At 38.7% G+C, this 16,712-nt stretch overlaps 2 protein-coding genes across 22 annotated transcripts in view; one reads left to right on the forward strand and one right to left on the reverse strand.

Moving 5' to 3' along the window:
- LOC118264903 (CUGBP Elav-like family member 3-B) overlaps window positions 1-6,583 on the forward strand; it is a 628,396-nt gene extending 621,813 nt beyond the window's left edge. For 14 of the 20 annotated variants that reach the window (XM_050705721.1, XM_050705720.1, XM_050705724.1 and 11 more), the window contains one exon: window positions 45-6,583. The gene's annotated coding sequence lies outside the window, so the exon portion shown is untranslated. The remainder of the gene's footprint in view (window positions 1-44) is intronic. The other 6 variants (XM_050705739.1, XM_050705719.1, XM_050705729.1 and 3 more) reach the window with 2 other exon arrangements.
- A 1,814-nt stretch (window positions 6,584-8,397) lies between these two features.
- LOC118265627 (poly(ADP-ribose) glycohydrolase) lies at window positions 8,398-16,638 on the reverse strand. Of its 2 annotated transcripts, XM_050705715.1 has the most exons (12): window positions 16,456-16,638; window positions 16,088-16,386; window positions 14,475-14,636; window positions 13,990-14,099; window positions 13,569-13,712; window positions 13,115-13,203; window positions 12,555-12,717; window positions 12,079-12,209; window positions 11,067-11,254; window positions 9,963-10,206; window positions 9,142-9,278; window positions 8,398-8,959 (listed from the first exon to the last, which is right to left on the reverse strand). In XM_050705715.1, exons 1-12 carry the CDS (start codon window positions 16,502-16,504, stop codon window positions 8,417-8,419), a joined length of 2,259 nt encoding a protein of 752 aa, XP_050561672.1. In that variant the 5' UTR covers window positions 16,505-16,638; the 3' UTR covers window positions 8,398-8,416. The 2 variants fall into 2 exon arrangements, with proteins under 2 accessions (XP_050561672.1, XP_050561673.1); XM_050705716.1 differs by having other exon boundaries at window positions 16,088-16,638.
- Window positions 16,639-16,712: the final 74 nt, after the last annotated feature.

Genomic DNA, 16,712 nt, shown 5'->3' on the forward strand with positions numbered 1-16,712 from the left:
GGTCTATGATAGTTCAGTAAGTAATGAGAGTGACGTTGTTGCAGGTGGCGGCCGGAGCGCACGGCACGCCCGAGGCGCGCCAGTTCGCGTGTTATCAACAATTCTATGGAATTTACTACACATTTATTGTATAGCAAATATCATTACCTACATACTTACCTAAAGAATTATGCAAGCCCACTCGGCGAGTATACTAAATTAGTTAAAAGTAATTTATTAAATCAGCGCGTAGGAATGCTTCATTCTTATCATTATCGATTAATCATTAAATTACTCTATTATATTATTATATATACAATTTATTAACTTTGATTAAATTATTATTATTATTATAAAATGACACGTTATAAAAATTTTGTCATTCGTAATCATACTTCTACTTCTAAGTACTTAACGTTTAACTGAAACTTTTAACATAAATTTATTATACTAGTTATTTGCTTGAACTAAGCCAAACTGAATTTATTAAGTAAGTTGAAAATGTAAGAAAAAAAGTGTATTTTAATGATTGTATATTGCAAGGAAACGCAGCGCCGCGGGCGATAGCGCGCGTGTGCCTGGCAGGCAGCCGATATACGACAGAGAGCAGGTGGGCCGGCTCGGCCAGGCCGGCCGTCCGGTGCGTTCGGCCGGGCCGGCCTGCCTGTCCCTGTGCGGCCCGTCCGGCCTTCTCCGGCTCGGCCCGGCCCTGTCCGGCACGTCGCCCGCCGCGCGCGCGCAGACACTGTTGTCTCCCCCCGCCGAACTGATCACACTAATATAAGTGCTCGCATAGATCACTATTGGAGTATTTATAATGTCCTATATTTTGTTAAATTTTAATGTGTGTGTGTATGTGTGTAAGCTATGTGGCTGGCTCGTACCACACGACATTCTCTCACGGCGTTACTCGAGATGACAATGTACTGTACCTGCGATTACCACGACACCACAGTGTGCGGCGAATGTACAGTTATACTATATACCTTGTAACTACGACTATGTATAATATTGAGTAGCACGTTGTAATGACGCGTCTGTCTGTCCATGGTACGGCCAGCAACCTCACAAACCTACATGTTAGTGAACGATGTTGTTGACAAAATTAAATGTTTGTATTAACGCTGTGTACAAATCAAAGTGCACTTCATGATTCAATACTTAGGCCTTCGTTTCAAAAGATCGTGTTATTATGTGTTGTAAATTCCAATATGGGCTGTGATATAAAAAATATAATATCAACATAATGGACTGTACAGGCCGTTCGTCTCTGTATTGCATATGTGTGTACCGCTCCCGAGCCGACCGCTCGCCGCGCCCCTCCTGCCAAACCCGAGATCTTGCCAACTCTCACGTTCCGCTCTCTTCCTACTCTACCCTGTTATTGTTATCTAAACTTAACTTCCCTGCAGTATAATGATTGATACCCTTCCAAGCTAAACGATCATGATAGGGACACTTTCAGAGATTTACTCTAAAGAAAAATCACTATTTATTTTTGTACATACTAAATGGAAATTCCTGAAAATGTCCCTGTGTAACATGACATTAGCTTACAAATGTTATGTTATTTTGTTATCAGAACAAATGTGTCTGACTGTAAAAGATCTGTAGATAGTTAATTAGACAATACCGAGCAGAGAGGGCGCGGGGCGCGCGCGCGGCACACTCGCGAGGTCGCGATGTCAATTCTCTCGGAGCGCGCTTCCCCTAATTTGTTTAAAGCATTCGTGTGTGAGTGTCTATACATTATACATATATAAAAACTATTCGTGTTAAGGTGTTGAATACAATAACTGTGACTTAATGCGTCCCGGGAGTCAACAGTGAGTGGTGCGCGAACTAACAGAATACAAAACTAGTGTAATTTCTACTGAAGAAATAGATTCATAATCAAGAAAAGTACCAATATAAATATATAATAATACGAGATACCTTAGATATATTGTGTGCGCGCGGGCGAGTCGCACAGCGTGGCACGCGCGGCGCGGCCGGCGGGGCCCGCGGCCTGGCCGTGGGGCCGTCACAGGGACCCAGGCCGGGCGGCGGGGGCCCACGCGCAGGGCCCGGCCCGGGCCACAGGACCCACATGCAGTGGCCTGGTTCGGGTCGCCCTCCGCCACGCCGCCCGCTCTAGTCAAATATTACACTCACCACAAGACATAGAATTTTATATTTACACAAATAATTATATTATATTGATATAGTATTCTAGTTTTAGGCGATACTATGATTTACAAGTAAGCAGTGTGTTTAAACGATATTCGAAAAAAAAACATAAAAGTAAATCGTTTTAAGTGTTCTCTAGTTCTTTTCTCTAAAGTCTTATCTCACCGTTGTGCAATACGTTGTTACGCTTTTTATAATTGTTTTAGCCTCGTATTTATTTGATTAAGTATTTATTTGATGGATGTTTCTTACGTTACCGTTGTAGATAATTCGTCGACGTGGTCTCGTTTCGTAAACCGACTGCGAGCCGGCCTCAGTATGGTTAGGCAGTGTGTGTCCACCCTGGCCCTCGTGGCGGGCAGTGACGCCGCGGACGGCCACTGGTCGCCACTGGTCGCGCTCGGGTCGCAAGTGTTGAGTGCAACGCCGACGGCGGCAACGCCGCGCCGCGACCGACTTAGGTTACAGATACACAAATGGATGCCAAACCCGAACACGTATACTTAGTATATCGACTATCGATAATATCACCTCGTGGGTAATGTAGGCGTAATGCGCCCGGGCACCGCCCGGGACGATTAATAATATTGTGTACTTATATCTTTATACTGATTAAAATTAAAATTCCCTAAAAATATATTGCGGAGACGCGAACATTTGTAATAGATTAATGAGTCCTTTCAGAATGTATAAAACAATCGCCATAAAAGTGATTCTAGGATACAGGGTATGCTTTGCAATTATTTAAATGTATCTAAATAATTTCACGTAGGCAGATATTGCCGACTGTCTGCCGTAGAGTCCGACTCGCACACGTGCCCGGCGGCAGCGCGCCGCATCACTCTCGGGTCCACTAGTCTGTCGCTACTTTTTATACTGTCTCGTACTGTAGCGTAACCGCCCTCATCCTCATCTCACGCTGTCCATTCTACTGCTCGACTACTGACGCGCTTCGCTCGCTTCGTTTCCGACAGCCGACAGGCGACATCTTCACCCCAGTTAGTGCCACTGCGTTACTGAAGTATCCTCACTCACTTGTCACGTGTCACTCCGCGGCAGCGCGACGTCACGCGACGCCACTCGCGACACATCAACAACATTCTTAGTATTACGAAATCGAATTTCTAAAAACTATTAACTCCTGACATTTTATAATATATTTATATATATCGTTCGCATACTCCAATACGTGGTAGCGCACGCGTACACGTGAACATAATCGATGCACTCAAGGACGTTTGAATCGTTGGTAAGCGGTATGCGAATCGAAGGCGGGTCGTATTAAGGCGATATAGTTAGTTAGAGGTCGGGCGCGGGCGGCAGGGCGGGCGTGACGTCATTCGCGCGATATACAACGCGCCCGCCGCGCCCCGCTCGATGTTACTTAGTACATAAGGTGAATGCCAATATTTTAATCAGAAAAAAAACAAACCTTAGAATTGGGAATTATTAATCATATTATATCTATTTATATAATAAAAATATGGAGAGAGCGCATAGTGCTTTTATGAATAGTAGGTTCTAGTATTGAAACAAAACGATCTAGTCATATCTCCTTTCTGTTATTTATTTTTTCTATCGCTTAGCATAGTTTAGCTTCAAGCACACGTTCGTACTTACTTTATTATATCGTACTTGTCTTATTTGTGTACTAGCGTGTACCTGTTACTGTTGCGTTCCTCGGCTGTACTAGCTGTACTGGCTGTACTGGCTGTACTAGCTGTACTCTCTAGTACTAGCATCTACTACTAGACACTCGTTGTTATCTTAACTTCCTAACTTACTGCATTAGATCGACATATTTTCACATAAACCTACTATATTATATGAGATGAGAATATACTACTAATTTAATTTTTGATAAGTTATCCAGAATACTGTTACTGCAGCAGCCCTACCTTTAGATTAGTTAAGGTTAATTGAGATAATTTATCGGTATAGAATGGTAGAGCACGAGTTATGAATGGTATAACCGTTTGGTTAAGTTAGAGGTTTAAAGTTACCTTAGGGCAAGTTATTGGAGTATGATTTAGGTAGAGAAGATTACTCTCATAGTTCAGCTAAAGATTGTAAGCGGCGCGGGGAGTGCGCGCGTGAGGCGTCGCGGGCACTCGGCGCGCCGCAATATCGCGCCGTCCGTAACATCTCAAATAATATATTGTTACCGATATCAGTTCCCTAGTTTGCTTCACCTACCCTACTGGATTCTTACTAGTTATCGACTCTGGACAGACGTCACAGGTTATTTTTAAATTGTAAAGTCGACCGCGGCCACTGGAGCTCCGTCCCGCACACACCGACCGACTTCAAAGTACTTTATAGATATTGACAAGGATTTATCCTAGCGTAGAGATATAATACGAACTGCCAAGTAACAGAACTTATTGTAGATGTAGTGTACGCTTACTGCAGGTAGGTAGGTACGGTGTGTCGGCCGGGGCCCGGCCGCGGGGGCTGCGTGTGTACCTATGTTCCACAGTAATTCGATTTGTACATACATATGACGTCATATCTTTAGGAGCTTACTAGCCTTTTGCCCCGGGACCGCCCGGGCGGGTGACAGGGTGTCGCTGTGTTAATGCTAAGTGGAATTCATAATCATTAACCGTTTTTTAGAATGGTTACACGCCATACTTGATAAAATGTAAGGGTAAAATTATACGGGCGACTGGACTGAAGCCGATACTGAACTGTACATTAGAACAGCCCACTTACAACACGAATTTGAAGATAGCTTGTAACTACATTCTATGCAGATGAAGCTCGTGTTCACATTTTGAAGGTTCTCAGTCGCCTGATAAACCCGAGGTGTATAAAATGATGAACCAATTAAATACTCGTAAACTATGTCCCTTACATTGTTCTGGATAACTTATATTGGAATAGTTTAAGAGTGAGCGAGGACGGTATGTGTTCAGGCTTGTTCGGGACCTGACACTTGTAATCGATTAAGATTCTGTAAAAGATTGGTCTTTATATATAATCGATCATCGACCACACTCGATGCCACCCACCAATGTATTATAACTGTAAAATAGTATATGAAGAATAAATTATATACCCTTTAAATTAATATAACTATAACATTGTGTAAATAAAAGACCATCTAATACTTATGTATAAACTAAGGTAGTGTTTCAGTCGTTTCAAACAAAATATAATATATGAGAATGCCTTCAGAGTTGGTGTTTATATTTCCCCGAATAATCCTGAATATCTCCGTGTTTCTGTTTGCATATGTATAGCTTACGAAGGGACACCACACGGTGCCTGTGATATACGCTTGTAATGATCGTCCATACAACCTACCTATGTACTTACGACACTTTATGTTGCTCTCCTACACTCGTAAAGCGTTACCAAATATGTACAATGTTGATGCCATAACTATATCATTTTATTAAACTAACTCGAATTAATTTTATTATTATTAGTGTTAAGACAACTATCGATATCGGTACACGAGTTTTTTAAACGAGTAACATTTTTAAAGTTTGTGAGCTGGGAACAAACCATCTCTCTAACTAGGATTTATTCATCAAATTGTTATACTAAAATAGAGAAAAATTAAGAGTTGAGCGCGTGTACCGATATCGATAGAGTTTCAGGCTACCTATCGATAGATAAGTTAGTTATCGACAACACCGGATGTTCGCGATATTGAACGTTGTACAGAGGCTGCCTCCAAGCAGTTATGTTTCGTCGCTAACACTCAGCCCCAAGTTGTTGTACTAAACAATTTAGTTAAATAAATACACTAGAGAAATTATTGTTTAATGGGATCGTTGACCAGTCTGCCCAGTTGAAGACACACTGAAATAAATACGTTCAATCTTTAAATAAAGTTTTTAAGAGACTTGTTAAAGTCGCCTACTATTTAACTTTTATAGAGTATTCGATTATGGCATTGGAGTTATTGTTTCGTTCCTGAGACTGGGCCGACTGCACCACATGTGTAATACGTACGCGGAGCCTTGTTCCCACACTGACCTCCCGTACTTATTAGCTAGCCATTGAAATGTTTATTCTCATATATTGTTATAGTTCGCCAAAGATTTGTAAAGAATAAATAAATAAAGAGTGTTATTATCACTTTTGAAACGTCGCTAGTTAATCGTTCATTTTTAATTTTTATATTTATGAACTTTTATTATTATTAGTGTAGTATAAACAGACAGATTATTAGCAAATTGTGGGATATGTTCAATGTTCATAGATACGAGTTAATTATGAAACTAATACAATAATGATTCGCCTACTTTGCATGTTTTAATTTAGTTATTGAACTTTTAAACCTATTATCGAGTTATTAATATGTATATTGCTGAAATATTTTAAAAACTAAATTACTATTCAATTATTTATTATTATACACTTATTACGTTTAGTATGCTAGAAATATGATGAAGGATAATAAATAATTTTAATTATATTACGGTGTGTGTTTCATTTATTATGATAATAACGATCATACATATAATCAATTATGTTCCTAAATTGTACAGATTATAATCAGGGTACAAAAAGGGATATTTATAAACTAAAATACATGTAAATTGTGGCAATAAGGTAAAGTATACAAAGATATAAGTATACATCAAAATAATAATAAATAAACAATAAGTTAGGTAATTCATTGGTCAACAGCCGAAGTAAGCGGAATAGCCTACAAGCTACAAGCTGCGAATTGATTACGAGCTATTAAATAATAGAGAAAAAACGAGACACAGCTATATTTATATAGTAGCATCTCTTTTACACATAAACGTATTGTGTACATTACATTGGTCATTGATAGCTACCTTGTTAGGTCCCTAATAAGTACCTAATATAATTAATATAACTAGGTGACAAATAGCACAAGCTAATTAATTTCATTCCCACTTTTATCCCATTGATAACGTAACCAGAAACTAAAGAAAATAACAGCTGAACCATAGCTATGAGGGTACTAATTGTATATCTAGTGGACGCAATGTAAGAGGCCAGCTTTAAGGCTGTCTTTCCACCAGAGATCTGCTAAGCTACGTTGCTGTACAATGATGATTACACCATCAATAGTAATTACTTTTTTACACGAATGGCAAACCTCACATTGTTTATGCTCGTTACGTTTGGATGCTATAGCGGGTTTCATAAAATATTTACGTAAGCATAGGGGGAAGGGGTAAGAGCTTTTCTTACTTTTGCTGACAGGGGGTGTAAATATTTGTAATAATTCTGCTTACGTAATATTTGCACGGCGCCAGAAGGCTTATTTAAAAAAATGGAACAAAATGAAAGAGTGATTATTTTCTGATACAATATTGTATTAGAATCCAAATTGCGGTGGTATCAAAAGATAGATAAATAAATAATTATTTACACACCATTTTTAAAAAAGAAATCAAACATTTAAGCATATGTTGTACAACGGGTGACCCTGTCATGGATATTATCTATTAGAGAAAAAAATACAATACATACCTATAAGGTGTGCTAAAATTATCTGCCACGGCTTTAAACGAAGGTTGTTAAATGAAGGTTGTGTTTGAAGATTACAATAGTGAAGAAATTTCGTAAGACCAGTTAATTCAATTTGGGAACATAAAGCATTAAATAAACATTGACTCTACTCTGCACAAATATTCACGATGCGCCACGATGCGACGAAGCAACAGAGACAGTGACAGAGATAGCTCTTTTATAACAACCTATACGTAGATACTTTTGCATGAAAAAAAAAAGCTCATAATCAATAATTTATATTTACTATTGTAATCTTCAAAAACAACATTACCTCGTATTAAAGCCGTGAAAACATACAATGGGTTATATGAATTACCACAACTGGTATAATCTTGTAGACGAATGGGTCGGGACTTTAAAAATTAAATAAACACGTACCCTTGTCTCGTCGCACAGTTGAGTAACAATAGTTACAACATCCATGTAGAGTAGGGATTTTCCATTAAGATTTTCTAATAAGTTTTTACTCACAGTATAATTTAGACTAACTAACAATTTTTATAGTAAGTTTGTTCTTACGCTTTCACGATTAATTAAAAACGTGCTATTTTGGTATTTTTTAGTACATACCAGATACTAACATTATGCTTAGGAACCCTGAATTTTAATTTATAAACTAGTTAAGTATAATGTGACCTATATAAAAACATTTTTGCTACATATATACAACATTTTATTTGCATTTTTCTAGCAATAACACCCTTCGAGACGAAACAAAAATTTCATAAATTAAAAACCTCATTCACAAACTGCCTTATTTTTATTTATTCCTTGTACTAAAATAATCTGTTATTTTTTTCTTAGGCGTGCCTTTTTTGCGTTCCGGTGTCGATTCGCTTTCGGTATTCATTGCTGGCTTTGTATCGGTTCGTAATGAGAACCTTTTGTTGGAAGCAGGCGATGTATGCTGTTCATGTTTGTCATCTTGATCCATGATAGTAACCGCGTCTAGTAAAGACATTTTTTTAGTGTCAGCTGTAGGTGGGGACTTCGATGATTCTTTTTGTTCAACTAGTTGGGCGACTTCTTGGTCGATTTGTTGCGTGATTTGTTGTTCTATCTGTTGCTCTGTTAAATGTTTAGTTGACTGGATAGGTGTTACTTGTTTATTAGTATTTGTTTCTGCTTTTCGGGTGATTTTTGGTGTCTCTTTTTTGGTGTCAGTTTTGTTAGCTATTCGTTCGGATTGTATTGTAACTTCTAGTAAACTTTCGTCCATTTCATCTTGAGAGAATAAGTCAGGAGAATTGTCTGTTGATCCGTCTTCTATTACTACTGGCCCTGCTGTCGATTCGGTGATGCTCTGAAATGTAATAATAGAAAACATTAATGGTTCCTAGTTCAGTATGGCAATGTTCACGCAAATATCAACTCTAAATGAAATTAAGTAGAATTCAGAACACATAAATGTTGGTCACAAATCGTTAAAGGAAAGTGAACTTTTTTTGTAAATAGCAATAAAGTTCAAATTTGAACATTACTTACAATGTCCATCATGTTATCGCTGGAGTTCTGTGATGATTCTTTGTTCTCCTTTAACACTTTCTCCAAATATGTGTAGAACCGTGTCAGTAGTACATTGTTCTCTTGTGCAAACCTCACTATGTACCTGTATAGTTGACCTGGAACACAAAAGTAAGATTGGTTATTTCACTGAAACCGAAAACGAATATTTAAAGACTAATCTAATGACGATGATGGGCTTTCGAGCAACTAGAAGCGGTAGCTAAGGTTCATTGACCAATAAAATAATTGCTAATATCACATTATCAAACAGTCAAACTATGCTATGCTGATTGGACTCATATGACCTAACTAACGCCATTTTATGAGCGCAAAAGCGAAAACCCTCATTAGATCTATTTACTTCTTGAATTTCTAGAAGTACTAAGCTTCCACAGGCCCGCATCATACACATCGCACGCATTCCGTATGACGTCATCAGTATGCATCGCATGTAGGTATTGCTGATGATACGGTCCGTACGATGCGAATCTGTGGAAGCAGTTGTATGAGTTTCTATACAAGACAAACTAAAATCCATTGCGTGCAATGCGTACGATGCGAGCCTGTGGACGCATACCTTTAACCACCATATAAGAAACCAAAGAGCAAATAGCTTCACTAGAGGACTGACCGACAGACAGACGTTATTAATATTATTATATTTGCTTTGACGTTCAAAAGTGCCTTCCTGGTTTATTTGAAATAAATGATTTTGACTTTGACTTTGACTTTGAAACCAAAAAGCTACCACCAAAAACCGAAACAAACAAAACAATCATAATTAACCCCAAACCACTCACCAACAGTAACATTATGCCGTGCCAACAAGTTATACATGTTAGCGATATCATCCCTGAGCTGTGTGTCTCCGAAGGTGTAGTAGGCCATAGGCCTTCGGGCCTGACTGCAGGCCATGAGTTGTATCAGGCTCTTCAGGTGCGGCGTGCCCCCGAAGGCCCCGCAGCCCCAGTTGCCGGTGGCCACGCCCGGGTACTGCAGCCGGTCCGAGCTCACGTCCGTGTCGAATGATACGCCCACCCACGCCTGCGAACAAAAGAGGGTTAGGTTGTAAGGCTAAGGGCCTGTCTTAAACTGGCATAGTCACAACACTATCATTAGGACTTGAGACGGGATATTTACCATGTTTTTTTTTTTATGTCGATGAGTTTCCGATATTTCGGCACTGGTGCAAGCGCCATGATCACGGATGAACTGAAACTCATCGACATAACTAAACACGGTAAATATCCCGTCTCAAGTTCTAATAATAGGCTAAAGGCCTGTTTCACAATGTTTGGATAGCCGCTATGTCCCAGGATAGCAATTTGTATGAACTATCTGTCACATTAGTTTATCTGGTACTTATATGAAGATGGTGAACCAGCGCTAAAATACTGGTTCTATGTTCATATAAAGGAATTACAAAACTTCTTCTGGAGAATGAAAGAAAAACACACATCAAGACGATTTCAAAAGGATACATTTTTGGTTTTTATTCTGAGCCCGATTGTTTAACACGTTAACTGCCAAGTAGGTCTACGTTAGTGGATGATTTGTATTCAACAGTTTTCTGATGGCAGTTAAAGGATAAATAACAAAATTGAACTTCATTGTTTAATAACAAGTTAAGGATTGGTCAACAGACGGTTATTGATTCGATCTCTAAATGAGTATCGTGGCAAATCTTTTATAGTGCATACTATTTAGAAGTTTATATCTTTCTTCACTCTTTGCTGCAACGTGACACCTTTTATCCCCGAAGGGTTAGGCAGAGGTGCACATTATGGCACGTAATGCCGCTATATAATGTACACTCACTTTTCATCATATGTGGCATAAGTCCCATGTAATAGGGGGTGAGCCTTCATCATTTCTCCTAGTATAAACTAGGTTCAAACTGTCACCTTATTAAGTTCCCTGGTGATGGCTTCCCTGCGGAACTCCTGCGCCAGCCCGCTGTATGGCACGGCGTCGATGGCCAGCACGGCGGTGCGGCGGCGCGCGGACGAGTCCCGCGGCGTCCCGTCGCGGTGCTCGCCCGCGAACTGGAAGCTGTGCCCGTAGCCCACGTACTTACTGTAGCGCTCCGCACCTACACCGTTATCAGTATCATTATATTTTTAACTAGCTACTTCCGCGAGGTTTCACCCGCTCTGCTTGGCTCCTTTTGGTTATAGCGTTATGTTTTATAATCTATAGCCTTCCTCGATAAATTCACTATCTAAACAAAAATAATTTTCTAATCTGCCCCGTAGTTTAAGAGATTAGCGTGTTCAAACAAACAAACAATCAAACAAACAAACTCTTCAGCTTTATAATATTAGTATAGATACCATAATCATCAGATTCTCTCGCCAGGGCGAAGCGAAAAGGAGTGTGAGACTCTTAATGACTAAGAACCACCACGTTCCTACTCCTGCTTTTCGTGCCGGAGCCCCGGTAAACTCGCTAGTAGTCCGCAGCTCCGGGGATATTTTGTGTGTCATGGATGAGTTTACGAATATAAAAATATCACATATCACTTTACACATAACACCCACAACAGCAATGTGTGGATCACACAAACATTTGTTCAAAGCAAGAATCAAAATCACAAAACATTGGAAATCGAAACCGTAACACGTTGCGTGCTAGTTGGTTGTCCAACCACTGCGTCAATCAGCATAACCAACACACGGTTATAAGTTTTAAACCGACATGATCACTAGTAATGACACTAGAACTTAAAACAGGATATTTAGCATCTTTATTAGTTTTTGTGAGTTTCCGATATTGTTTGTTTTATTTGAGTTTGTTGTTAAAAGCGTGATCAGATAAATTGATAAATATCCCGTTTTAAATTCTAATGATATAACCTTATTTGTAATCTTTTATCAATAAACTGGGGTGATCTTGGACTGAATAGTTAATACATACCAATAATCATAAGAGCTTCATTGGGCCTCATAACTTCAGTGAACAGCATGGATATCATCAGCTCCGGACATATCACGAACCGAATCTCTTCCTGTACACAACCATGACCCAACACGCCACCGCCTAGGAACCTAGGGAAGAGTACAATTAGGTAAAATGGATTCTAGGCATAAGAAAATAAAGAGCATATTTAAATAGCTGTTATGTAAAATTAGTTATACTTAGACTTTTCATATTAAAAATGGATTTGAACCAATTAATAGACCAAAATCATGAAAATACCTGTAGGAACTACCAAAAGATTGGTGCAAACCATTCTTTTTGGAGGCAAAAATCAAGCATTTGACGATTTTAAGTACACACTTAGCCGATGTGTTAAACATTGCCTTTTTATAGTATGTTTGACACTTATTTATTTTAAGCGCAACGAATGTAATCAAAGCAAGCAGCATAAAAAGAAATAAAAAAATTTTTACTTGTTAGCAAAATCGATCTGTATCAACGAGTCAGCATCTTCAATAGTGCTGACCGGTTCCACGTGTAGGGGTATGGACCCTATGGGCCTGGTGGAGCCGGCCCAGGCCGGGCAGTCGCGCGGCGGCACCGAGCGACGGCTGAACGTCAGCGTGCCGACCGGGACTGTACTGCACACACGGAGAGCTTAGTGGGACATACTACGCCAGGGTTTTGTATGGAGAGTGAGTTTTTACGTAGTGGTTGGTTTTAAGGGTATTCTATGAAACGCTTGCGTTGTCTTTCGTTGTGTGAGTAGGGTTACTGGTAGGCCTATTCCGTTCCTTAAATTTTCTCAAACCCCGATTCCCCAATAACCCTTGTTACGCCTCTGGTGATTCGTGTGTTCTGATGGCAGGCAGTGATTGCTTACCATCAGGTGATTCGTCAGCTACTTAACTGGTTTAAACCATAAAAAAATACTAAATTTTATAGTGGTTAATAGAATAATTGGATAGTTTATGGTTTTCTATGTCTTTTGCCAAAATATATTTATTATGTTAGATATTGAACAGAATGTCACCTTTAGTCACAACTCTTCTGAAGTAATGGCAGATACATTTCAGTTTCTCCAAGTTAGCATCTGAGTTAGTAGACTCATAGAGACCAGACCTGAAAGAAGAAAGTAGATTTTGATATAACTTGTTATAGCATTCACATGGTACCAACTACAGTATTATTTAATTTTGGGTAAAAAGATTAACAACATATTGTATGAGTTAAAAAGAACATTTTAAATCAATTAGACAGCACGGTTTGACGCGGTGGCTGGGCAACCAGCAGCCGCGCAACATGCAGCGAGTTCGATTCGCACACGGAACAACTCTTTGTGTGATTCACAAATTGTTGTTGCGGGTCTAGGTGTGTGAACAATGTATGTTTGTAAACAAACCCACGATACAGGAGAAATATCGTAGTGTAAGGCAATGTTGTTTAAAGAAACAAAAAAAAAGCTAAATAAAATATTGAAGTCTTACGAGTTGAAATTAATGAAAGGATATGAAGCATATTCAGAAGTCTTCTTAGTGGCGTTCCTTCTTGGAAATGTGCAGAAGAATGCGTTGGCAAGGAGACTCGCTATCTGTTGCTGGGAGAGAGACACTGAGAAGTTCTTGTGTTGCCTAGAAAAACAACAAAAAGGTACATAAGTATTATAAAACCACCCCTTAAAAAAATAAGAAATAAACATGTCAATATAAAGAATTTATGATTAAGTCAGAAAGATTTTGAACTCTACACATATATAAAAAATAAGTTTGAAAATCGATTGTATCTACAAATGCATGACTCTGCAACTAAATTTTGTTATCAAGTGGTCAAAATTAATAGTAAACTGACATCAGATAGTAAGTCAAATCATCCAATTTTCAGATATTGTTAAACTGATAAAATATTTACTTGAGTAAAGGTATTGGTGCTTGCACCAACTTCGGTAGATCCAATGCAAGTTTTATAATCTCTGGTAGGGTAACATCAAAGAAGTACCGAGTTTCCTCCTCTTCTAGATACTGTAAATGGAAAAAACAGTAATTAATGTACAACTTACATACACTTGTTTACAAAATTTTAATAATTATGTATAATTACAACCATGCCTTTTATCCCAGTAATACTTTGCCTGACCGGGAATCGAACCCGAGACCCCTTGACCGGCAGTCTAGACTGGCTGTCGCACTTGCGACCACTCGACTAACGCACCTAATTATATTAATGCATGAAGAGCAGGAATATTTGGAGTATTTTTTAATAGTTATAGTTGCACATACATAGGAAGCAATCTTTTAAAGAAAACCAATTTTATTTAGCACTTAAATAAAAAGTATGTACAAATGTAAACAAAAACATGATAATATATTGAGTAAAGAAACACTTTATAAACATACCTCATTAAAAAGTTTATGCAGTCCCTTGAACTTCCATGTATTCCGGAAGTTAGTATTGTAGCTGAGTATAGCACTGCCTAACTCATGGCTATTCCTTATTGGTTTTGAGAGAGCATTCTCTATCATCTCCCAGCGCTTCTTGAGATGGCTCACACCATTATTCTGAAATAAAAATGTATTATGCTAGCAAATTTTTTTCATTAAAGAAACAAATAAAATGTTCACTGCTTTTCTACCAGAGATGTGTTGTGCTATGTTCCTGTGGATGCATTTGGCTTCCACCAATCATAAGCTATGTTTTTTATAGCCAGCCATCCATAGCACATATCTTTCCAGAACTTCTATCTTTCCAGATATGTGCTATGGATGGCTTCCCTACTATCTATACATAAAATACTCAAGGTGCACATCTTCCTTGCACAGCTACATAGCTTAATATTGGTGGAAACAGTCACATAGTTTTGCAGCTTAGCTATAACATCTTCATAGCATAGCTACATAGTAGGGCTTCCAATCTCGATATTCCGAGATCTCGGTATTGCGGGATCCCGCGTCCTTTTCCACTCCCGCGTGATGCGGGATTACGGGTGCGGGATCCGCGAGATTTGCGGGACTGAAAAAAGCATGCATGCGACCTCTCGCGAGAGCGTAATGCGCGCGTAATGTACTTTGCCCGTCACCATCTCGAGTCTCGAGCTAATACACTTGAGTCCATTATAAAAAAAGAAATGACTCGCTATGAATCTGGGGGGTCAATGGGAAAATATCTTACATTTACATAAAAAGGAATACCGCCGACTAGTGTGGAAGCCGAGAGGGCATTTTCTGCTTTCTGCATGACAGTTTAGATATGTTGTGTTTCCTTCGCAAAAATGTTCAATTTAGCTCTAGCTGAGAAACTAAATAAATAAACCAACTTTTATTTTCAGTCGAAATTTGTTTTTTTAGTTGATATTTTATTTTTTGGTGTATTTTATGAAGAAGATAGAACTCATGTTTTTGCTGTATTTGTGAAGAATAAACGGTGTAATTTGATTGATCTCATACTTATAATAATATTTAAATAAATGCGGAGTTAGTTGATTAATTCATTGTTTTATTTGCCTTATTTATATATGAATATTTTCAATATGCGGGATCCCGCAAATACCGAGATCCCGCGGGATTTAAAATTTGTAGTCCCGCAAATACCGAGATTGAATTCAGGCTGCGGGATTGGAAGCTTTTACTACATAGCACATCTCTGGTGGAAAAGCATCCTTATAATTCAAAAATCTATTTGAAAACCAAAGTGATTAACTAGTAACTATGGAGATAAGTAAAATCTTTAAAACAAAATAATTATCCAATAAGATGATAAATAAATATCACAAGTTCATTTTGTAACATTCCACATTATCATACTTTGAATTATCAAATGGTCTTATCTAGTAATTGACCTACACATAACAATACAAGTTCAAGGAGAAAGAAAGAAAACAAAACCGATGTGTGTTTTATAATAAAGCAAACTATAGTCAGTAAGCACACTTAGGGGTCGAGAAGCAGCTATGTGGACAGCTAAGGAGATAGCATTGTCTCTTTTCTTGTATGAATACTGCTGTACAACTTACATCCACGACAGGGTAAAGACTCTGATCAGAACAGGGCATCCGGACATGTTCAGAGTCCCATTTGTCCTGTCCTATCTGCGGCTTCGGTGGCCTGTCTGCCGCCAAACACCCACTACTCGGCACATGGTACAACACAGCGTGATTGTACGACGGTGAAACGAGCCGGAACTCTGGCGCTCCCCACGGAGATTGGGACCCATACAACTCAGTCAAAGGCACACCTCTCCAGTTATTATCACTACCACTATCCATATCCATATTCATTGTACTTAAATACTGCCAATTTTTGATACTCTTGGCTGTAAATAACAAATGTTTACTACGTTGCAAACCGATGCAATCGATGTTTTATTGCTTTGAAAACGCACTTATTAGCGTTGCGTAGATTTTCAGTGCTGGCTTTGAGGTAAACCTCATTGAGTTTTCTTGTTAATGTTATTACTTTAACAATATTAACTTTTCCCGCTCAGCAACATGAATGAAATTGGATTATAAATCCTATGAATCCATGAACACACATCCCATGTCATACCATCGGTAATGTCAATGTCAAAAGTCAAAAGTACGTCAATAAAAGTCAACGTCTTCATAACGTGTGATTGCCATTTTGCCACTGATTTGAATA

The sequence above is a fragment of the Spodoptera frugiperda genome, chromosome 28 (genome assembly GCF_023101765.2).
Source record: "Spodoptera frugiperda isolate SF20-4 chromosome 28, AGI-APGP_CSIRO_Sfru_2.0, whole genome shotgun sequence".
Taxonomy (NCBI): domain Eukaryota; kingdom Metazoa; phylum Arthropoda; class Insecta; order Lepidoptera; family Noctuidae; genus Spodoptera; species Spodoptera frugiperda.